Genomic DNA, 24,824 nt, shown 5'->3' on the forward strand with positions numbered 1-24,824 from the left:
TCAAAAAATAGAGAACTATAGTAAACTAGAAAATATACACATCTGTCATGTTCCATTTTTTAAAAATACCTCTGTTTTGGCTAACCAATAAACATCAAGGTCACAAAGAGTAAGTAGTGTAAGTAGGCTTAGAGCCCTTCCACTTTTCACTACCATCTCCGGAGAAGAGAACTGAAGCAAGAGATCAATTAGGAAGTTATGGATTGACCTTTGGGTGAAATGTTTGGCATCTAGACTAAGGAGATGGCAGTGGTAAAGATAATAAAGGAATAAATATAAAATATACTTCAAAATAAGACCATTTATTCTAGGTGAATCATTGCCTCTTAAGAAGTCACAGATAAAAATTTCAAAGTTTTTCATCTTAATAAATGGGAGAATGGTAAAAGCATTTTTTAAAATGGAAAAAAAAAGAAAGCATGGCACAAAGGGTTAATAAGATTTACTCACTATCATATGGTAAGCCTTTAGCTGAGGTTACAACTTAAAGATTCAGTCATACAAATTTATACAATTCTGCAACCTTCTGTGTCCTGTTGCCATTTGAAAACAACAGAAAAGCGATCTTAGATATAACTTTAACTTCACATCACCTTTGAATTAAAAGTTAAAACAAGAGACATGAAATTTGATTTCAATTGTAATCTGGTAATAGACATGAAAAAAGATTCTATCTAAATCTGAAGATTTAACATAACAAAGTATAAATATGTAAGTTTAATGTATAAAAATATGATCATAACAAATACAATAAAATCTATGACTTCAAATTCATATTTGGTATAATATGCATGATACCCTACAATTACATTTTACTTAATGTTATTTCACTCATACATGTCTTTCGAAATCATACCACTAATAATTGTTGCCAAATTTCCTAAATATATTTTAATTCCAAACCAATAACATTATTAACATTCACTCATAAATCACAACAATGCAATGGTTACATATAAAACTTTCTTTTGGGACCTGAAGTTAGAATACAGGACTACTTAGCTTTAGGATTTCTTTATATAGAAACCCTATCTACCAGATTACAGTAATTATAAAGCTGAAATAAATCCTGTCTCAAGAATCTAACATGCAGCATTAAATCCTTCCTTGTACTCAATTTGAAGGTACCAAAGTCAAGGATGTTTTCCCTGAGAACCCAAGTAAACTTTCTCCAATGTGACAAAATGGGTGCTACCAGACCTTCCTATCCGGGTACCTTAGGACTAGGCTAGACTTTAACTGCAAGACTTCCAGACTAAGCTCAAGTTCATCTTATTCCCCCTTCCATTATTGATTTGTTTTTAATAATACCATGAACACCTTGTATTCTTTACTGAACGATATCTAGAACTTTGACAATAAGCTCTGTATTTGCTTATACGCTACTCCCTATCCATCCGCCACCTACTTCTCCTCTCCAAGTCCACACGTTCTCACTAAAAGCAGTACTGGATGTTTTCAAAAGGGGTGTAATATGTTATGTCATATTATAAAGCAATATATTCATGGAATTGGCATCAAACAGCTGAGACTTGGTAAAAATGACTAATCAGTGGAAATGTAAAGTAGCGCAGTCCTTTTGCAAAACAATTTAGCAAAAATGCATAAAAAGTCACTCTAAATATTAATACCCTCTAACCTCATAAACTCATTTCTATAGTAATCAATCCCAAGAAAATAATCTAAAATATAGAAAGCATAATTTGTAATAGGATGTATATCATAGTGTTATTGATAAGAGGGAAATGCTGGGGACATGCTAAATAAAGAAGAAAATTATTAAGTAAATAATGCTACATGTAACTAAGGTCTGTGCTTTGCTTATCCAGGGTAACGTAAGTTTTTAATTTGTAAATTGTCATTATATTTTGGATGTTTCTCAAATGCACAGAACCTAGCTCTTTATCCATAACAGAATTTAGAAAGTTAAATTAAAATAATGAGGGGTGACAGCTGGGACCGATATAAGCAAGTTATACACTATGAGGTTTGGAGTGTCAGATCTGGTTTATAATATGCTTCAAAATCATATTAAAAGATAAAGATAACTGTATAAAACTATGAAATGAAATACTTTATAGTTGTATTAATGGAAACAAATATTTCCTGGACTAAGCACTATAAAAATTTTCTTATTTAAAGCAAGAGTTTGTCCATGCTCAAATCATGAACTGGAAATAATTTTTCAAAGCAAAATGCTACTACAGAATCAATGTAGCATTATGTAAATGATAAGAGAATCATACTAACTAGTTTATCTTATAGTATATTTGAATCAAAATATGAAAAACCTGATAGCAAACAAAACTATATACTATGTAGAAATTGCAATTTCTACATAATTAAAGATAAATGAGTAATATTAATACATAAAATATAAATGACTTTTAAAGTAATATGGAGTAGTATAGAGTCTCACAGTCAAAATATTTATCAATTTTTACCCCTTTATTATAAGTTGCTTCTATTAGTGATTTATGAAGCTAGTATATCATGTACACTGATGCTCCCAATCTTTAAACTGTAGACACTCTGGGTAGGAGCTAATCCAAGAAATCGTTGAATCAATATGCACATACATATTTTTCTCAATCGATGAACACTAAAAATACAACCACCATCATCTGGTAGTCTGAAATTACTTTTGATGTGAAAATAGAATTCTCATTTTCCAATTGGAAATCATGAACTCTTTACAGATCTTTAAAAAGTAAATAATTTTAAGAAATATGTACTACTTTGGTGATATTATTCTAACCTTACCTCATGTTTAACCTTGACAACTTATTTAAATAAGTTACATACTGAAGAGCACATTAAGATTCAAAGTAGAATATCAGTACTTAGAAAAGATAACACTGATCTTTTACGTTTTTGGAAAAGGTAAAATATTTAATATCTACATTTATCTAGGCATTATATGTAAAATCAAAGTCATTGCATTACTGTATCATTGAAAAACAAAACATACACTATTTTAAGATTAGATGGTATCCAGAACAGTCCAATGAGTTAGTCCAATGCTACTGGAGAAATTACTAAATTACATTTACCTTTTCTTTAGAACAATGAAAACGTTGATTTAAACTCACACTTTATACAGAAGTTAAATCAAAATAGATCATAGTCTCCAATGTAAAAGTATAAAACTTTTAGAAGAAAACGTAGGAGGAGATTTTCATGATGTGACATGGGGTTAGGTAAAGAATTCTTAAACATGCCACCAAAAGCACAGTCCATAAAAGACAAAAAATCAATAAATTGGACTTCATCAAAATTGAAACTAAACTGAAGCCAATTTTATAAATAAAAAGGTAAAGAATGACCTTTTAGCATTACACTGTAGCAATAAATATTTCCTATAAAATACGGCCATACATATAACTTAAACTTCATAAACTTGTGAAGATATATGAAAATAGGTGTTTTTTCTTTGACCCACCTGTACGCATGTTAGGATTTATTTAGTACTTTTTCATTTAAATAAATTATGAACACTTACCAGCAGCTTCAAGAACGAGCTGTAGTCTGGCTTTGGCCTGTTCAGCCGGTGGCTAAAAATCAACCATAAAAGACATTTACAGGTCAGTTTTAATGTAGAGAGCTTTAAATAAATGTAGTATGCAAATATCAGAAAACTTAGAGGACTTTATCACATCAATATTAATATCCAGCCACATCTTAACAAAATTCTATCACAGCAGCTCTACCAATCTACTCTCTCACCACAGTAATCAAATCACACTTTTCATTAAGATGATGCAATAAATTTCTTTTTTTCTTTCTTTCCCTTTCTTTCTTTCTTTCTTTCTTTCTTTCTTTCTTTCTTTCTTTTTCTTTCTTTCTTTTCACTGCAAAACGTTTTGTTTACTATCCAGCATCAATCGGCAATAGCCTAAATCAGCACCCAAATCAATACCAACAGCAATAGCGTAAAAACTGCAATTTAATAATGAGGTAAAACCCACACTGTATATTAACAACATATCATCAAGTTGTTATTTTTTTGCATATGAAAGGTGTAATGTGACCTATTAGAATTTAAGTAGTAATTTGACCTCCAATACTTCAGGCAAGTCATATCCTAAAACGAAATATTTTCTGCTTTCCTAACTATTTGAAAGGGGCAACTGTGATGAAGATAGAACACAAGGTGAGTTAATGTGCTTTCAATTCCTCCTAAACATCCTAAAATTGTTTTCTCAGTGGACCTTGATTCAATACAGTTGATAATGTTGAAATTAAACTACTTTCCTACCAGTGACCTTATTCTGAGATTTTCAGATAATGTGTTGATGGTATCCAAGCCATAGGCCATAACATGGATTGTATCAAAGTTACGGATTTTTATGAAAGACTTCTTAAAAACTGTTTTTAATACTTAAGACTGTACTTCACTCTCCATTTATAAAGATGTCAGCAGGTGATTAAATAACCTCGTTTAAATAAGATAACATCATTTGAGAATTAACATTTTATAAATTTTACTATTTCTGTGTGAAAAATGGTTTGAATGAAAAGAATTAATAACTGGACATAGAAAGAAGATGTACAAGAAAGGTTTAAGAATTTGAACTGTGTTTCTGAATAAACTGTAAGAAACAGGATGGAAGAGTAGTAGTTAAGACAGGAAGAAAGACCGAGAGTCTTTCATATCCTAGAACAAGGGTTAACGAACTATGGCCCTAGACCAGTGACCTAGTTTTGTAAATAAGTTTTATTGGAACAGCCATGCCCATTTGTTTACATACTGTCTATGGATGCTTTGTGCTCAGTCCAACAACAGCAAGGTCAATTTCTTGTGGCAGGAAACTTCCGGCCAGCAAAGCCTAAAATATTTACTATCCGGACCTTTAAGGAAACATTTGCAGATCTTGCCACAGAAGAGAGACTCGGCAGAATCTGAAACAGCACTGTGAGGAGAGGAGATCTGCACTTTTCAAGCGATACACTTGATGATGAACTGGAAGAGACGCGACTGGAGGTGAGGGCTCGGTCAGAAAGCAATTAAAGAATTCCAGGTGAGAGATGATGAGGGCCTGAGGTGGAGCAGCGGTGGTAAGGCTGGACAGAAAGAACTAGATTTGAGAAATACTTACGTGGTAACATGAAAGGACTGACTGCATAGGACAGAAGGAGGAGCTGACAAGCTTAAAAACAGTACATTACGTCATGTTTGTAGAGAAAATGTACACAAGCAAGTTTTATAAAGTTACAAAGTACTGAAAATATGTAACCTCAAGTTAAGATACCACAGCAAAAGAGGAATAGAAGACTGTGAATACAACCCTCTAAGAGTTATAAACTAAACTGCCTAAGGGGGCCAAGCAGTAAATACAAACATTTATGATGATAAAAGGGAAATGACATTTGGCCTCAGTATCAGAAAGCACAGAAAGCGTGCAGAACAGTGCAGCACGGGGGCTAGCTCAAGGGAGGAGCTGAGACTCAGCACCAACTCACTGCTGTCATACAGAAATGCAAACTCAGGGCTGGAAATTTCTTGATTTTTCATGAGACTTTAAGTTTCCATAAAGACCAATACTGTGTGAGACAAACAGTACTTCTAAGAGCCAGGTTCAATCTCAAAACAGACAATTTGTGACCTCTGCCATCTACTTAACACACACAGTAGAAACGTGATACTTTGTGCAATACAACATAACTAGAATGACATGAAGGAAATGATATTCTGACTAGCAGATCCCAAGCAAGCTAAGAATTATGAAGCATACATTTCAGAGTGTCCTAGGAAGCAGTGTTCTTTGACAGAAAAATGCTAAGACACTTTACTGGTTATTTCATGGGAAAGTTCCATGCATTTCATTAGAAAGATTATTTTTAACAATTAAGAAATACTTAAAACATAGAAAAATATGCAGGATGATGAGTACCCACATCAAAAAAAATTAACAATATTGTTAAAGTCTCCTACCCTATAAAATCTCCCTCCGTGGCAGTTCTCACCCTCCTCCATTTATAACCACTGTCTTGAAAATATGGTAATTCCCATTCCTAAAGAAAGATGATTGATGTTTCTGATAAAAACACCTGTTAAGACATATTTATATTTTCACTAATTTCTCTAACAATCTATAATATAGGATTCATATTCAAAGACAAAGAAAACCAGAGCAGTATACTAACTTGCTTCCACGAGTAAATGACAGACTTAAATTAAAGACCTTCTGACTCCAAATTTCAGGATCCTTATAACTAAATCACTAGGACAGTCATGAAGTCAAAGCAATTAATTCCATAGATATAAAAGCATAAGGATGAGTTTTTAATTCTGTTCAAAAGAAAAATCTGTCCAAAATAATACATCTGTCCCAGCAGATGAAATATGATGACATTCTAAATACATTTGCCTATACAAATATAACTTGCTAAACTTTAGCAATACAGGGGAGAACTTCAACTATGGGGAGAAATACATTGTTGGACTCACCAGACTTTTAAAATTTGTAATTTATAAATATTTTTACTCATAAATATTTAACATTTTTCAGACATTTTTCTTAGATAGGGTATCAAATGTGAATGTTCTCTCACTTTTTGTTCATTTGCAAATATCTTTCTTTTACCTTTACTAGTGAATGGAATGGATATGGGATTGCAGTCTCTATCACTCACCTGCCTCTCAAATTCTTTCCAAGGGCTCCCCTACATTGATTCAACCTTGAGTCTGTCCCAGAAGCAGGAAAGCATCACAACAGGTCTCGTGGCTGAGAACCTCCAGGTACCATCTACCTATCTGCATCGGCAGCTGCTTGGCTCTGAAGTAGATGAGTAGGAGTTGGGAGCAGGAAAGAGGCAGTCTGATTTCTGCTGCCATCATTCTATTTGCTATCTATAGTTACTTTTCAAGAAAAGATTAAGGAGAAAGAAGAAACAGAATACAGAGCTAAAAGAACAATTTATGCTAATTCATTTTTAGTTAGGTATCACCATACTAGCTGGCTTAGAATGAAAATACCTTTAAGAGCTCGAGCCACCCTATGACCCAGCCATTGCACTGCTGGGTATCTACCCCAAAGATACAGACGTAGTGAAGAGAAGGGCCATATGCACCCCAATGTTCATAGCAGCATTGTCCACAATAGCTAAATTGTGGAAGGAGCCGAGATGCCCTTCAACAGATGACTAGATTAAGAAGATGTGGTCCATATATACAATGGAATATTACTCAGCTATCAAAAAGAACGATTTCTCAACATTTGCTGCAACATGGATGGCACTGGAGGAGATAATACTAAGTGAAATAAGTCAAGCAGAGAAAGACAATTATATGGTTTCTCTCATCTATGGAACATAAGAACTAGGAAGATCAGTAGGGGAAGAAAGGGATAAAGAAGGGGGGGTAATCAGAAAGGGGAATGAAGCATGAGAGACTAATGGACTATGAGAAACAAACTGAGGGCCACAGAGGGGAGGGGGGTGGGGGAATGGGATAGGCTGGTGATGGGTAGTAAGGAGGGCACGTATTGCATGGTGCACTGGGTGTTATACGCAACTAATGAATCATCGAACTTTACATCAGAAACCAGGGATGTACTGTATGGTGACTAACATAATATAATAAAAAAAATTTAAAAAAACCAGGGATGTACTGTATGGTGACTAACTAATGTAATAAAAAAATATTATTATAATAAAAAAAAAGAAAAAAATAAGGGCTCGAGTGCCAAAATTTCTGATGCTTTAGCTATTTTAGAGTGTATTACACTTCAGGGATTCGTATGAATTCCATCTAAAATTGGTAAATGGTACTAATGTTATTCAGAACCAGAAATTAAACCTTATTCAATAAATAAGAATATAATACCAAATAGAAATGCATGTAATACAATTTCTTAATATAAGAACTGTAAAATGAGGACATAATTAAGAACATAATGTCACAATTATATTGTGTGAAGCAAACTTGTGGATAAAAAATTATATTCCATTAAAAAATAATATTCCTTATATCAAAATTAGTAGTGTATAATTAAACAAATATCACCAAAACTGAATTATAGAGAATATAACTGGTGTCCCCTCAAAAAAATTTAGCATTAACATTAACAGAACAGTAAGAACAGTATGAACTTACACTAGAAGTCTTTAAAGGCTATACTAAAGTTAAAATATTATTATGTTATATGGTATGATACCCAAAAAGTAAATTAGTAGATAATGTACCATAATTTTAACTCATTTAAAGAAAACTATACTTCTGCTAGAAATTCTTATCATATAGGGCTTAAAATTTCTAAATTAATAGTGGTCTTCTGGCTGGGGGAGAAGGGATTGGTAGTCTTTCTATTGCCATGGATTCTCCAGAGCTGCTCTGCTCCTCCCTTTCCTCTCCTTGGTAGCCAGTATACTTACTTAACTCCATTTGTAAGCCCTAGTGTTATAGAAGAGTATCTGCTTTCTTAAGAAGAAACAAATGCTCTTGAGATGAAACTAAAAGATAAGTCAGTCTCCCAATGGCTTGTGGATGTGACTATCTTCAATGTCTAGATTTGTTTTCTTAACTTTGGATTTACTCTTAATTTACTTATTTATTTAGGATTTTATTTCTTTATTTGACAGAGAGAGGCAGCGAGAGAGGGAACACAAGCAGGGGGAGTCGGAGAGGGAGAAGCAGGCTCCTTGCCAAGCAGGGAGCCTGATGCGGGACTCAATCCCAGGATGCTGGGATCATGATCTGAGCCGAAGGCAGGCGCTTAACAACTGAGCCACCCAGGCGCCCCTAGTTTTACTCTTATTTAGTCCAATCCCCTGAGTTCTTTATAGACAACATGTCTAGAATCTCCAAAGAGTGCCAAAACTAACATTCAAAACCAGCACAACACTTTGAGCCACAACTACATACATACTCCATACAAGAAGCAGAGAAGAAAGCGTATCTTTATATAAACCAGTTTATACACTAAACTATTTAAACTCTTTGTTCACCCTTCTCATTTCCATTCATGTTCAGCTCCCAGAAGCCCTGACCACCCTGTGGAAATCCCGAGAGTTGATGAAACAATAGCCATTCCAGCTGCCAACAACACTTTTGGGGGTTGTTAAGAACAGGGAAGTAAAAAGTCTGAAAGAAAGACTGTGGCTGAGCTAAAAGAGTACTCCAACTTGGAAAATAAGTTAAATGAGCAACATTATGCAAAATCAAAATTAAGATTGGATTAAATAATTTTCAGCTCTCTCTCTCAATTTCAAATAATCATATGTCTTTATACACAAAATGTATAGAGAGAGGTTTCTGGAAAGATGGTAAATATATGTTTAACTTTTAAGGAAATGACCAAACTGTCTCCAAAGTAGTTCTATATTCCCACAAGCAATGTATAGAGTTTCAGTTGCTTCACATCCTAGTCACGACTTAATATAACCAGGCTTTTCAAAATTTCAATATTCTAAAGTTGTTTTAAGCTCATGGTGGTTTTAATCAATGTTTCCCTAATGATTAATGGTGGTGAGCACTTTTTCATGTGCTCATTATCTGTAATTTTCCTCAGAAAAATGGATTTTCAAATTTTTTGCCAAATTTTCACTGGATTGTGTTTTTTTTAATTGATTAATTAATTGTCTCCAAGATTTTATTAAAATTCAAGTTAGTTAACATACAGTATAGTATTAGTTTCAGGAGTAGAACCTAGTGATTCATCACTTACATAATACACCCAGTGCTCATCACAAGTGTCCTTCTTAATGCCCATCACCCATTTAACCCATCCCCTCATGCTCCTCCCTTCCAGCAACCCTGTTTGTTCTCTAGAGTTAAGCCTTTTATGGTTTGCCTCCCTGTTTTTATCTTATTTTATTTTTACTTCCCTTCCCCTCCCCTATATTCATCTGTTTTGTTTCTTAAATTCTACATATGAGTGAAATCATATGGTATTTGACTTTCTCTGACTTATTTTGCTTAGCATAATACACTCTCTTCCATCCACATCGTTGCAAATGGCAAGATTTTATTCTTTTCGATTGCTGAGTAAAATCCATTGTATATATATACCACATGTTTACCCACTCATCAGTGAATGGACATTTTGGCTCTTTCCGTACTTTGCCTATTGTTGATAGTGCTGCTACATTGGGGTGTATGTACCCTATGAATCAGTATTTTTGTTGGACTGTTTTCTTATTGAGTTTTCAGAATTCTTAATTATAGTGAAAGTAATGTTTCATACATGAGGTTTGCATATTACTTATACATCTGCACACACACAAACTAAATTATATATTTATGTTTATATTCTGAATAAAGCTCTCCGCCCCCATTGAGTGGGTTGTTTTTTCATTAAGAGTATCTTTCAAAGAAGTGGAAGTTCTTAATTTTCATGAAGTCCAATTCATCAATTTCATTTTTTATGAATCATGCTTTTGTGGTGTTACATATAAGAAATCTTTACCTAACCACAATTCATAGAGATCTGTCCTATGTTTATACCTAGAAGTTTAATAGTTTATGTTTACATTTAACCTAATTAATTTCTATGTAGTGCAACACTGAAAAACCTTCAAAAATTTTTTGATATATTGCTATGCAATTGTTTTAGCATCATTTGTAGAAAAAAAATATTTTCCATGCAATTGTTTTTGTACCTTTGTTAAAAATCAATTGGAGATAGACTTTTAGACTCTCTGAGAGTCTTAATACAAACACCACACTATCTTGATTACTATAATTTCATATTAGCTCTTGAAATAGGTAGAATTAAAAAAAAACACTTTTTTTAACATTTTCACAGTAGTTTTGGCTCTTCTAGCTCTTTTGCATCCCCTATTTTAGAATAAGCTAATCAATTTGTAGCCTACCACCCCCCCCCCCAAAAAAAGCCTGCTAGGATTTTGCATGGGATTGCATTGAATCTACATGTCAAATTGGAAGAAAAGACATCTTACTTAACAGTACTACTTATTTATTTAACAATACTAAGTTTTAGCCTGGTATATAATCTTTTCCATTATTTTTGGCTCTTGGGCTTTATATCTGAAGTGTGTGTGTGTGTGTGTGTGTGTGTAACAGGCAGCACATAGTGGATCTTTTTAAAAAATATTTATTTATTTAAATTCAATTAGCCAATATAGGGTACATCAATAGTTTTTGATGCAGTGTTCAATGATTGATTACTTGTGTGTAACACCCAGTGCTCATCACATCACATGCCCTCCCTAATGCCCATAACCCAGTTACCCCTTCCCCCCATTCACCTTCCCTTCAACAATCCTCAGTTTGTTTCCCAGAGTCAAGTCTGTCATGATTTGTCTCCCTCTCTGACCTCCTCCCATTCAGTTTCCCTCCCTTTCCCCAAAATCCTTTGCACTATTTCTTATGTTCCACATACGAGTGAAGCCATATAATTGTCTTTCTCTGACTGACTTATTTCACTTAGTATAATACCCTCCAGTTCCATCCATATCGATGTAAATGATAGGCATCCATCCTTTCTGATGGCAGAGTAATATTCCATTGTATATATTGTTTTAAGATTTATTTATTTGAGAGAGAGCAAGTGAGTGCAAGTGGGGGAGGGGCAGAGGGAGAGAATCTCAAGCCTATTCCCTGCAGAGCGGAGCCCAAAGTAGCTTGATCTCAGGACCCTGAGATCATGACCTGAGCCAAAATTACAGAGTCAGATGCTAAACCAACTGAGCGACCCAGGCACCCCTGGATCTTGCTTTTTTATGCAATCCGAAAAACTTTTAATTGGCATGTTTAGACCAACTTACACTTAATAGCCACATGCTATTTGTTTTCTATTTGTCCCATCTACTCTTCGTTCCCTTTTTCTTCTTTTATGCCTTCTCTTAGATAGAGCATTTTTATAATTCCACTTTATATTCTTTGTTGGCTTATTGGCTGAAACTCTTTTTGCGGTATTTTGGTTGTTGCTTTAGAGTTTATAATATACATTTTCAATTTATCACTCTATCTTCATTATATTATTTCATATATACTATAAAAACCTTCCAATAGTACACTTGCATTTCTCCCGTCCCAGCGTCTGTATTGTCATTGCTGTCATATATTATAAACTCTGTAACACACCACGTTGTTTTAAACAGTTACCTTTTAAAGAGTTCTATTTACTCATGCAATTACCATCCCCAGTACTCTCCATTCTTTTATGTCAACCCAGTATCTGAAAAGGCTTCCTTTGGCCATCTCCTGTAGTCCCTGAGTTTTGGTGCTAAATTCTTTCCATTTTGTGTGTCTTAAAAAAAAAAAGCTTCATTTTGGCCTTCATTTTTGAAAGATATTCTTCCTGGAGGAATTCCAGGCTTATACATTTTTTCTACCATTATTTTAAAGTTGTTCCTTTACTGTCTTGTACTTTGCATTGTCTCTCATGAGAAATCTGCTTTCATAGCTATCTCTGTTCCCTCATATGTAATGATTATTTTTTTCTCTTACATAATAACAATTAGTATTTATTTTTACTCTTTTGTTTTTAAGATTTTCTTCTCATAACTGCTATCAAACAGTCTGATTATGATATGCCTTGGTGTGGTTTTCTTCCTATTTCCTGTGCTTGGGGCTTGTTCAGCTTCTTGAAACTACTTAGTTTTTATCAAATTTGGGGATATTGTGGTCATTATTTCTTCAATTATATTATTCTGTTGCCCCCATTCATACTTTTCCTTTCAGGATTCCAGTCACAAGTATATTGTGTATTTGGCTGCCTAATATTGTTACCACAGCTCACAAATGCTCTTTTTTGTTTTTGTTTTTTTTTTTAATTTTTTTTTCCTCTCTGGTTCCATTTTGGATAGTTTCTTTTGTTATGTCTTTTAGTTCATTACCCATATTCTGCAGTGTATCACATCCATTAATATCATCCAGTGTATCTTTCACCACAGACATTTTATGTCTAGAATTTTGACTGCTTTTATAGCTTTCATGTCTCTACTTAATATGTTCCGTTTTTTTAGTAGCTCTCTAACCATATGCAATATAGTTATAATAGTTCTATTAATGTCCTTGTCAACTAATTCTAGGTTGGTTTCAACTGATTGATTTTGGTCCCTACTATGTTACATTTTCTTGATCTTTTTGTATGCATGGTACTTTTGGACAAAATGTCAGACATGATTTTATTTTGTTGTATGCTGGATATTTTTGTATTCCTATAGTCTTGGTCTTTGTTCCAGGACACAGTTAAACTACTTGGAAGCAGTTTGATCCTTTCAGTTCCCTACTTTGTTAGGCAGCACCAGAACAGCTTTAAGTCTGTCATTAATTCTTTCCCACTATTAAGACTTCCTTAGTACTTGATCAGAAGCACCGTGAATTATGAGGTTTTCCACACTGCGTGTTGGGAGGAGGCACTGTTCCCAACTCTGTGTAGTGGCAGGCAATTTCCTCTAATCACTTCAAATAGTTCTTTTCCAAGCCTTGGATACTTTCCTCACATGCATGTACTAATGAATAGTCTGCTGAATACTTGAAGGAAACCCTCGGCAGATATTCCATAGCTCACTCCTCTCTGGTAACCTGCCCTGTGATTTCTAGGGCCTTTGGCCTCCCTGGTATCACAATTCCATCTTCTCAACTGAAGGAGACTACCAGGTTCGGCCTAAGTCATCCCTTCCTGTGATGTGACCTGGAAACTTTCTCTGGGCCTCAAGCTGAAGCAATTGAAGGGCACACCTCATTCTTCCCCTCCCTCTCGAAATCACTGTCCTTCACGTTTTATGTCCATTGTCTTGAGAGTTGTTTTCTCTAATAATTTGACCAGTTTTTTAGTTCTTTCAGGTGGGAGGATAAATCTGATCCCTGTTTCTTCATCTTCACTGGAATAGAAAGCCTATTAATTCTTTTAATACTGACGCAACCTTGTGAGGTAAAGTTACTTGTCCAAAGTCACACAGCCATTTTTCTAATGACTGTTAATAAAAAAATGCATTATATATGCAGATAAATCAATAAACTCCCCTTCTCTGGACAACATCTATTTCCTTTTCTGGGCTAATCTCTTCTTTCAAAGCTTGGTTGAAGAGGCATCATCTCCTGAAAACCCCATCAGTGTCAGCTTGTTTTCTCCCTAGCCCTTCATGATGGTTACAGCTCTCTGCTCTATGTTCCTATAGACCCTGGGAACACATGTATCAGCACATTTTCAGTATAATTACTGATTTTGTTGCCTATCTTTCCTTCTTTGAAGGCTATCAGCCTCTTGAAGACAATAACCGTCATACATCTTTGTATCATTAGCACCTAGAATACTGCCTGGAATACACTCATATTTGAAATAAAACTTCCTTGTAAAATTTAAAATCCCCATAAAAGTATACACATTAATTTGAAATATTAATTTCATTGAATTCTGTCTATTAGGAAGAATTTGCCAAATTCGAATAGCTGATCTTTGAGAGGATGATAATGGTATTGGGGAAATTAAAACAACCACAAAATCTGCATATATTTTTAACAAACCTATTTGAGAATAGAGTGACAATTCTTAAAGTGATCACAGGTGTTCCAAATATATAAGTCATAACTTCTATGTGCCATATCCTCCTAGCCAACATGACAGACACTCCTAAGAAAGCATAAGCCACCTGAAAAAAAAACCCTAACATCTTTTTTGAAAAAGTAGTTGTTATTTATTGTATGCTTATAACATTCCAGACTCTATGCTAAGCACATATATAAGATATATATGATATAAGATATAAGCTATATATCTCATTTAACAAAATTCTCATAACAATCCTGACAAAGCAGGTACTTTTAATGCTATTTTTTAGATGAAGAATAAATTATTACCTTAAGTCACAAAGATGGTAAGGTAGCAAAACTTGAATTTTAACCCAGATCACAAAATCTATGTTCTTAATAACACTATACTGCCTCTCAGTTTGAGATCCATTTGATTATTAACTTTTAAGGAGAAAAAAAAAAAGAGAAAAATCTAATCATTTTTAATTGCCAGAAAAGATTGTACAAAGTTAAAACGAAATTTTCTTTAGTCTTTTGGATGCTACCATTAATGATCTTAAAGGTTGTGAGTACCATCTAAAAACCTCATTTTAATCAAGCTTTTCCAGATGAGTAACTTTTCAAATATTAAACATATTTGCAGTATAGGTACTGTGCGGCTTCCTTTAAAGTAAATGGAATCTCACTATGACAGAGACACGTATCAGCAGCTTATCATATTTCTGGCTACATTTCATTGTAACAGTTACTATAATTCTATCTCTTAAGATCAAGGTCGAAGCTAGAAATATTACAAGTAGCTCAAAAGTAGATTTATCTTGCCTCTAGAACTTAGCACCACGTTGGTTTAAACAAAGACCCAAGAAGAAACTAAAAGAATTAAACCAACAACACATAGTCCACTCTTAATAGTAAACTCGTCTTAGAGCTTTATCAACCATTTTCTCTAAACAGCTTCAGGGCTTGCAAAAAAGTTATTTAACAGTTATTTTCTTTATTAAAATCGGAGAAGGATGTCATTTTACAGGTGAAGAAGCTACTGAGCCTAAGGGTACGACATCTCTGAGGCCCTGTGGAAGAAGGTCCCTGTCCGTAACTCAGTACCATTATTTACAAAACGGTGTTGCTCATATACTACACGAATCACAGCCATGCTTATTTGTCTATAAATCGTCTGTGGCTACAAGTGGCAGGGCCGAGTAGCTGTGGAAGAGATCATATGGCCCACAAAAGCCTAAAATATCTGGCTTTTTATAGAAAAGGCTGACTGCCAATTTAGATGACTATAGCTGGATCCTTTCCACTTAACTTTTCCATCCTAAACACAGCTGCTGAGGTTATCTTCACAAAGCAAGGGTTCTAAGTTACTGCTTTAAAAAGACCTACGTGACTCTCCATTGCTTCCACAGTTAAACATAAATGAATCACTTTGATTTTTAATTACCATTAATAATTCTCCAAGCTTATTCTTTTACCCCTATTTTTCAACCATTTCTGCACTCATACCCAATATTTCAGCAATACACAGACTCTCACTATTTCTCAACCATGTCCTGCCTTTTCCTCCCAGTGCTTTCACTCATGCATAACCCTCTACCTGGAATTTTTATTCCCGTGTATCCTTAGTTGGAGAAATGCTGAAATGCCACCATCTTTGTCCAACACCACATAGCTGGAAGGATACACTACAGACTATTTAACAACTCATATAGCACTCAAGATCTTTGTGAAAATACTATAGACTACCTCTCTATTCTTTCAAAATGAATGCCCTCTCTCCTCTTTAGTTTCCTTCATTCCTACCCCAGCTATGGAGCCTCACCACTTAAACCACCATTTAACAGAACTTAAGAAGGGTTACATTTAGAAAAGAAGTATCTTTATATGAAAGCTAAGTAAATGAAATAGAAATGTTCTCCCCCTCTGTGGAGCCAAGGTAGGTAGGGAGATAGGGGGAAAAGTTTGACTACTTTAAGTTTGGAAGCATAAAACAGACAGAAAATGGAAGAAACAACAAACTCAAATAATCATTTATTTGAACTGGCTACATAATTGTGCCGAGTAGAAATGTTTACTTAACATTTCCCTGTCAGGAACTGAGACTTTTTTTTTTTTTTTTTGACAGCTGAACTAAGAAATTCTCCCATGGAAGGAGGAAATTAGGACTTTTTATATGCATCAGTTATTTATATGTTAGGTCTCTCATAAATTCCAAAATAAGTCTATGCAAAACAAATTATTTTCAGTAACACTTCTAGACATGGCATTGAGGTTAAAGTAAAATTTGACTCAATAATACAGTTACTGATATTTTAAAAAGCAAGGCACAAATAATTTTGAAGTTTCCTAAATTGTTTTCAAAATGAATGTGTGATAACATATAAGGATAAACATTCATATGGTTCTAAATTGTTTTATTACCTTCTCTTTTTTAGCACCTTCAAAGCCACCTACTTTTGCTATCTCAATTTTAAGTATCAGCATATCTTTTAGTCCATAAATATAAACATTTTAGAGTGGGGTATGAGACATTATTTTAAACAATTACATAAATGTCTTTTCTGATCCTTGTATCATAGGATTTAGAATAATACTTTCTATATTCTAAATCCTTCGTAGCATTGCAACAGCAATTTTTAAGAAACTTATTTCCTGTGACTACGTTTCTTTCCGTTTTTTCACTTTGTTTCTCTTCATCTTTGTTTTTCTATGATCTCATGACTGGTAGGAAAGGAGTGGTGTTCTCTGCAGTACCAATCATCTGGAATAATCCACCTATCCATCTTTGCTTTACTGACCTCACATAAGTTTTTAACTCTCTTGACAAAACCTTTCTGTTTTATTCCAAGTTATAACTTCTATCTTTGAATGTAGTTACTTTACTTTGCCTCAAAGAATCTTACAAAATTATTTCTTTGAAGCATTTTCATCACTAAAAAGATAAGAGGTAAAAGTACTAGAAAGTTTTAAAACAGGTTTTCTCCTCAAAGACATTCATCCATTTACAATTGCACCAAAACCCATAAAATACCTAGGAATAAACCTAACCAAGAGGTAAAAGATCTGTACTCTGAAAACTATAGAACACATATGAAAGAAATTAAGGAAGACACAAAGAAATGGAAAAACATTCCATGCTCATGGACTGGAAGATCAAATAGTGTTAAACTATTGTGCTACCCAGAGCCATCTACACATTGAATGTGATCCTTATCAAAATACCACCAGCAGTTCTCAGAGAGCTGGAACAAACAATTCTAAAATTTGTCGGAACCAGAAAAGATCCTGAATAGCCAAAGGAATGTTGAAAAAGAAAACCAAAGCTGGTGGCATCATAATCCCAGACTTCAAGCTATATTACAAAGCTGTAGTCATCAAGACAGTCTGGTACTGGCACAAAAACAGACACACAGATCAATGGAACAGAGCCCAGAACCCAGAAATAGACTCTTAACTCTATGGTCAACAAATCTTCAACAAAGCAGGGAAGAATATCCTATGGAAAAAAGACAGTCTCTTCAACAAATGGTGTTGGGAAAATTGGACAGCCACATACAGAAGAACAAAACCGGACCACTTTCTTACACCATACACAAAAATAGACTCAAAATGGATGTGAGACCTAAATATGAAACAGGAATCCATCAAAATCCTAGAGGAAAACACAGGCAGCAACCACTGTGACCTCAGCCGCAGCAACTTCTTCCTAGCCACATCTCCAAAGGCAAGGGAAACAAAAGGAAAAACGAACTATTGGAACTTCATCAGGATAAAAAGCTTTTGCACAGCAAAGGAAACAATCACCAAACTAAAAGGCAGCCTATGGAATGGGAGAAAGATATTCACAAATGAAATACCAGATAAAAGGCTAGTATCCAAAATCTCTGAAGAAATTATCAAACTCAACACCCCAAAACCAAAAAATCCAGTCAAGAAATGGGCAGAGGACATGAACAGACATTTCTCCAAAGAAGACATCCATATGGCTAACAGACACATGAAAAAATGCTCAACATCATTCAGCATCAGGCAAATACAAATCAAAACCACAATGAGATACTACCTCACACCAGAATGGCTAAAATGAGCAACTCAGGAAACAACAGATGTTGGCCAGGATGTGGAGAAAGGGGACCTTCTTACACTGTTGGTTGGAATGCAAACTGGTGCAGCCACTCTGGAAAACAGTATGGAGGTTCCTCAGAAAGTTAAAAATAGAACTACCGGGAGAGAAGGCAAGATGGGGGAGGAGTAGGGGACTCAATTTTAACTGGTTCCCTGAATTTAGCTGGATAGGTACCAAATCATTCTGAACACCTATGAAATCAGCCTGAGATATAAGAATATTTATCTGGATCTCTACAAGCAGAAAATCTCCAGCAGATGTGAGGTATGAAAGATGGAGCCGTGATTCTAAGGGAAGATATCGGAAAATAAACAGAAGAGGGAGGGAGTCACCATAAGCTAGCGCTGAGAAGGTGATAGAACACTGGAGCCCAAAAGTATCCCATGCGGGGGACTGGGGACTGACTACCAGACCGGTAGTGGCAGAGAAAGGACTTTAGTGCAGCCCCCAGCCAGAATCCAGGAGGTGCAGGTGCATGTGTGCAAACGGGGGGTGGGGGGGTGGGGGGGGTTGGTCGAGGTTTTAGAATCACAAAGGGCAGAGACATGCCCAGCCCTGGGATGGACCTCTGGGAGAGTTGCTATGGGGTGCACCACTGGGGAGGCTGTGGTTTTTAGCAGCTCAGACAGAAACGGAGACTGTGTGTCCTGGAGAGCTCAGTGAAGAACAGACAATTATTTCTCTGCTCTGGGACAGAGGTTTGGGTGCAGTTATTTCTGCTCTGACTCTTGGAACAGACTGAAGAGACTCGGAAAACTGCCCAAGAACAAAAACAATAAAACCAGTTTTCACTGAACTCACGCCCCCTCCCCCGACCCCCCAGACAGGGGGCAGGGCAACTCTGCCCAACCAGGGTTGCCTGAGCAACAGCAAAGCAGGCCCCTTCCCCAGAAGACAGGCTGGAAGAACAAGAGGATTACAACCCTAGGGTCCCTATAAAATTTGTTTGGTTCGTGGTTAATACTTTGGACTCTATACATTCCCTCAACCACCCCCCCCAACAGAAAGACTAAGAGGAGGAACCCCCAACAAAGAAAAGAATCAGAGACTATGGCCTCTGCCACAGACCTAATGGATATGGATAAAGCAAGATGTCAGAGATAGACTTCAGAGTAGCAATTAAGAAGTTGATATCTAGGCTTGAGAAAAACATCAGCAACAATATAGAATCTCTAAGGGCAGAAATGAGATCTAATCAGGCCAAACTTAAAAATGCTATGAATGAGATGGAGTCTAAACTGGATACTCTGACAGCCAGGGTAAATGAGGCTGAAGAACGAATTAGTGAGCTAGAAGATAAGATGATAGAAAAGAAGAAAGCTGAGGAGGCCTGGGATAAACTCCTGAAAGCCTACGAGATCAGACTGAGAGAGATTAATGATGCGATGAAACATTCCAATGTCAGAATTATTGGGATCCCTGACAGGGTGGAGAGAGAGGATTAGGAGATCTATTTGAGCAAATCGTAGCTGAGAACTCCCCTAATCTGAGGAAGGAAACAAGGATTTGTGTCCAAGAGACAGAGAAGACCCTTCCCAAGATCAAAGAGAACAGATCAATGCATCAACATATACTAGTAAAACTTACCAATCTTAGAACCAAGGAAGAAATCTTGAAAGCAGCTAGGGGGAAGAGATTTCTTAAGTACGGAGGGAGGAACATCAGAATAACATCAGAATTGTCCACAGAGACCTAAAGGGCTGGCAAGACATATTCAGGGTACTAAATGAGAAAAACATGCAGCCAAGGATACTTTATTCAGGAAGGCTATCATTCAGAATGGATGGAGAGATGAGGAGTTTCCAGGACTGGCAGAACCTGAAAGAATATGTGACCACCAAAGCTGGCCCTGCAAGAAATATTAAGGGGTGGGGGGTTCTATAAAAGAAGAAAGACCCCAAGAGTAGTATAGACAAGAAATTTACAGAGACAATCTATAGAAATGGGGACTTCAGAGGCATCAGGTTGGCACCAAAATCATATCTTTCAATACTCACTCTCAACATGAACAGTCTAAAGGCTCCCATGAAATTGCACAGGGTTGCAGATTGGATAAAAAAACATGACCCATCCATATGCTGTCTATAAGACTCATTTTGAACCTAAAGATACATCCAGACTGGAAGTGAGGGGTGGAGAACCATTTTTCATGCCAATGGACCTCAAAAGAAAGTTGGGGTAGCAATTCTTATATCAGATGAATTAGATTTTAAGCTAAAGACTATAACAGAGGGACACTATATCACTCTTAAAGGGTTTATCCACCAAGAAGATCTAAGAATTGTAAGTATCTATGCCCCCAACATAGGAGCAGCCAACTACATAAGCCAACTGTTAACCAAAATAAAGAATCATATTGAAAATAATACTTTAACAGTAGGAGACCCGAACACTCCACTCTCATCAACAGAAGATCATCTAAGCAGAAGATCAACAAAGGAACAAGACTTTGAATGACACCCTGGCCCAGATGGACTTCATAGATATATACAGAACATTCAACCCTAAAACAACAGAATACTCATTTTTCTTGAATGCACACGGAACTTCCTCCAGAACGGACCACATACTGGATCACAAATCAGGTCTCAACCGATACCAAAGATTGAAATGATTCCCTGCAAATTTTCAGACCACAGTGCTTTGAAACTGGAACTCAATCACAAGAAAAATATTTGGAAGGAATTCAAACACTTGGAAGCTAAAGACCATCCTGCTAAAGAATGTTTGGGTCAACCAGGAAATTAAAGTACTTAAACAATTCATGGAAACCAATGAGAATGAAAACACATCAGTCCAAAACCTATGGGACACTGCAAAGGTGGTCCTAAGGGGGAAATACATAGTCATCTAAGCCTCACTCAAAAAAGTAAAAAGATCCCAAATGCACAAGGTAACCTTACCCCCAAAGGAACTGGAGAAAGAACAGCAAAGAAAACCTAAACCAAGCAGAAGAGAAATAATAAAGATTAGAACAGAGATCAATGAAATAGAAACCAGAAAAACAGTAGAGCAGATCAACGAACCAGAAGCTGGTTCTTTGAAAGAATTAATAAGATCGATAAACCTCTGGCCAGACTTATCCAAAAGAAAGGAGAAAGGGCCCAAATTAATACAATTATGAATGAAAGGGGAGAGATCATGACTAACACCAAGGAAATAGAAACAATTATTAGAAATTATTATCAGCAACCATATGCCAATAAATTAAGCAACCTGGAAGAAATGGATGCCTTCCTGGAAACTTATAAACTACCAAGACTGAAACAGGAAGAAATTGACAATCTAAATAGACCAATGACCAGTAACAAAATTGAAGCAGTGATCAAAAATCTCCCAAAAAACAAGAGTCCAGGGCCAGATGGATTCTCAGGGGAATTCTACCAAACATTTAAAGATGAAATAATACCTATTCTTCCGAAGCTGTTTCAAAAAATAGAAGGAAAACTTCCAAAGTCGTTCTGTGAGGCCAGCATTACCTTGATCCCAAAACCAGGAAAAGACCCCATCCAAAAGGAGAATTACAGACCAATATCGCAGAGAAACATGGATGCCAAGACATTCAACAAGATCCTAGACAATAGGATCCAACAGTACATTAAAAGGATCATCCCTCAGGACCAGCTGGGATTTATTCCTGGGATGCAAGGGTAGTTCAACATTTGCAAATCAATGTGATAGATCACATTAATAAAAGAAAAGACAACAACCATAAGACCCTCGCAATTGATGCAGAAAAGGCATTTGACAAAATACAGCATCTTTTCTTGATTAAAACTCTTCAGACTGTAGGGATAGAGGGAACATTCCTCAATTTCATAAAAACCATCTATGAAAAACCCACAGCAAATATCATTCTCAGTGGGAAAAGCAGAGAGCTTTTCTCTTAAGATCAGGAACACGACAGGGATTACCACTCTCGCCACTATTGTTCAACATAGTATTAGAAGTCCTAGCCCCAGCAATCAGACAACAAAAAGAAATAAAAGGTATTCAAATTGGCAAAGAAGAAGTCAAATTCTCTCTCTTTACAGATGACATAATACTTTATATGGAAACCCCAAAAGACTCCACCTCCAAATTACTAGAACTCAGACAGCAATTCAGTAACGTGGCAGGATACAAAATCAAGGCACAGAAATCAGTTGCTTTTCTATACACTAACAATGTAATTGTAGAAAGAGAAATCAGGGAATCGATTCCATTTACAATAGCACCAAAAACCATAAGATACCTTGGAATAAACCTAACCAAAGAGGTAAAGATCTACACTCTAGAAGCTACAGAACACCTATGAAAGACATTGAAGAAGACACAAAAAGACGGAAAAACATTCCATGCTCATGGATTGGAAGAATAAACATTGTGAAAATGTCTATCATGCCCAGAGCAATCTACACTTTCAATGCCATCCCTATTAAAATACCACTGGCATTTTTCAAAGAGCTGGAACAAACAATCCTAAAATCCGTATGGTACCAAGAACGACCCCGAATCACCAAGGAAATGTTGAAAAGGAAAAACAAAGCTGGTGGCATCACACCACCTGATTTCACACTACATTACAAAGCTGTGATCAGCAAGAAAGCATGATATTCACACAAAAACAGACACACAGATCAATGGAACAGAATAGAGTCTCCAGAAATGGACCCTCAAATATATGTTCAACTAACCTTTGACAAATTAGGAAAAAATATCCAATGGAAAAATAGACAGTCTCTTCAATAAATGGTGCTGGGAAAATTGGGACAGCTATATACAGAAGAATGAAACTCAAACATTCTCTTACACAAAACACAAAGATAAACTCAAAATGGATGAAAGACCTCAATGTGAGACAGAAATCCATCACAATCCTAGAGGAGAACATATATGCAGTAACCTCTTTGACATTGGCCACAGCAACTTTCATGACACATCTCCAAAGGCAAGGGAAACAAAAGCAAAAATGAACTTTTGGGACTTCATCAAGATAAAAAACTTTTGCACAGTAGAGGAAACAGTCAACAAAACTAAGGGAATCCATGGAATGGGAGAACCTATTTGCAAACGACATACAGATAAAGGGCTGGTATCCAAGATCTGTAAAGAACTTCCCAAACTCAACACCCCAAAAAACAAATAACCCTGTTGAAAAATGGGCATTAGACATGAACAGACACTTTTCCAAAAAAGACATACAAATGGCTCACAGACACATGAAAAAATGTTCAACATCACTAGCCATCAGGGAAACACAAATCAAAACCACAATGAGATACCCCCTTACACCAGTTAGAATGGCAAAAATTAACAAAACAGGAAACAACAAATGTTGGAGAAGATGTAGAGAAAGGGAAACCTTCTTATACTGTTGGTGGGAATGCAAGCTGGAATAGCCACTTTGGAAAACAGTATGGAGTTTCCTCAAAAAGTTAAAAACAGAGCTACCCTATGACTCAGCAACTGCACTACTGGGTATTTACAGAAAAGATGCAGATGTAGTGAAAAGAAGGGGCACATGCACCCCAATGTTCATAGCAGCAATGTACACAACAGCCAAACTATGGAAGGAGCTGAGATGCCCTTCAACAGATGAATGGATAAAGAAGATATGGTTCATATATACAACGGAATATTACTCAGCCATCAGAAAGGATGAAAACCTATCATTTGCATGGACATGGATGGAATTGGAGGAGATTACGCTAAGTGAAGAAAGTCAAGCAGAGAAAGACAATTATCATATGGTTGCATTCATATGTGGAACATAAGCAATAGCACAGAGGACATTAGGGGAAGGAAGGGAAAACTGAGGGGGGGAAATCAGAGGGGAAGATGAACCATGAGAGACTGTGGACTCTGGGAAACATTCTGAGGGTTTCAGAGGGGAGGCGGGTTGGGGGTGGGGAAACCCAGTGATGGGTATTAAGTAGGGCATGTGTTGCAATGAGCACTGGGTATTACATGCAAATAATGAATCATGGAACATTACATCAAAAACGAATGACATACTGTATGGTGACTAACATAACCTAATTTATTACTTAACTAACAAACTACCCTACAACCCAGCAGTTACACTACTAGGTATTTATCCAAAGGATACAAGCATATTGATTTGAAGGGGCACCTGAACCCCAATGTTTATAGCAGCAATGTCCACAATAGACAAAATATGAAAAAAGCCCAGATGTCCATCCACTGATGAATGGATAAAGAGGAGGTAGTGGACACAATGGACACACACACACACACACACACACACACACA

General features: G+C 36.0%; 1 protein-coding gene across 1 annotated transcript in view; it reads right to left on the reverse strand.

The window, feature by feature from the left end:
• RSRC1 (arginine and serine rich coiled-coil 1) overlaps window positions 1-24,824 on the reverse strand; it is a gene marked incomplete in the record, with an annotated part of 403,667 nt that overhangs the window by 160,653 nt on the left and 218,190 nt on the right. Inside the window, 1 exon segment of the mRNA XM_008706739.2 lies at window positions 3,503-3,554. Coding sequence (XP_008704961.2) covers window positions 3,503-3,554 — 52 coding nt within the window.

The sequence above is a fragment of the Ursus maritimus genome, unplaced genomic scaffold (assembly GCF_017311325.1).
Source record: "Ursus maritimus isolate PB19 unplaced genomic scaffold, ASM1731132v1 scaffold_20, whole genome shotgun sequence".
Classification (NCBI taxonomy): domain Eukaryota; kingdom Metazoa; phylum Chordata; class Mammalia; order Carnivora; family Ursidae; genus Ursus; species Ursus maritimus.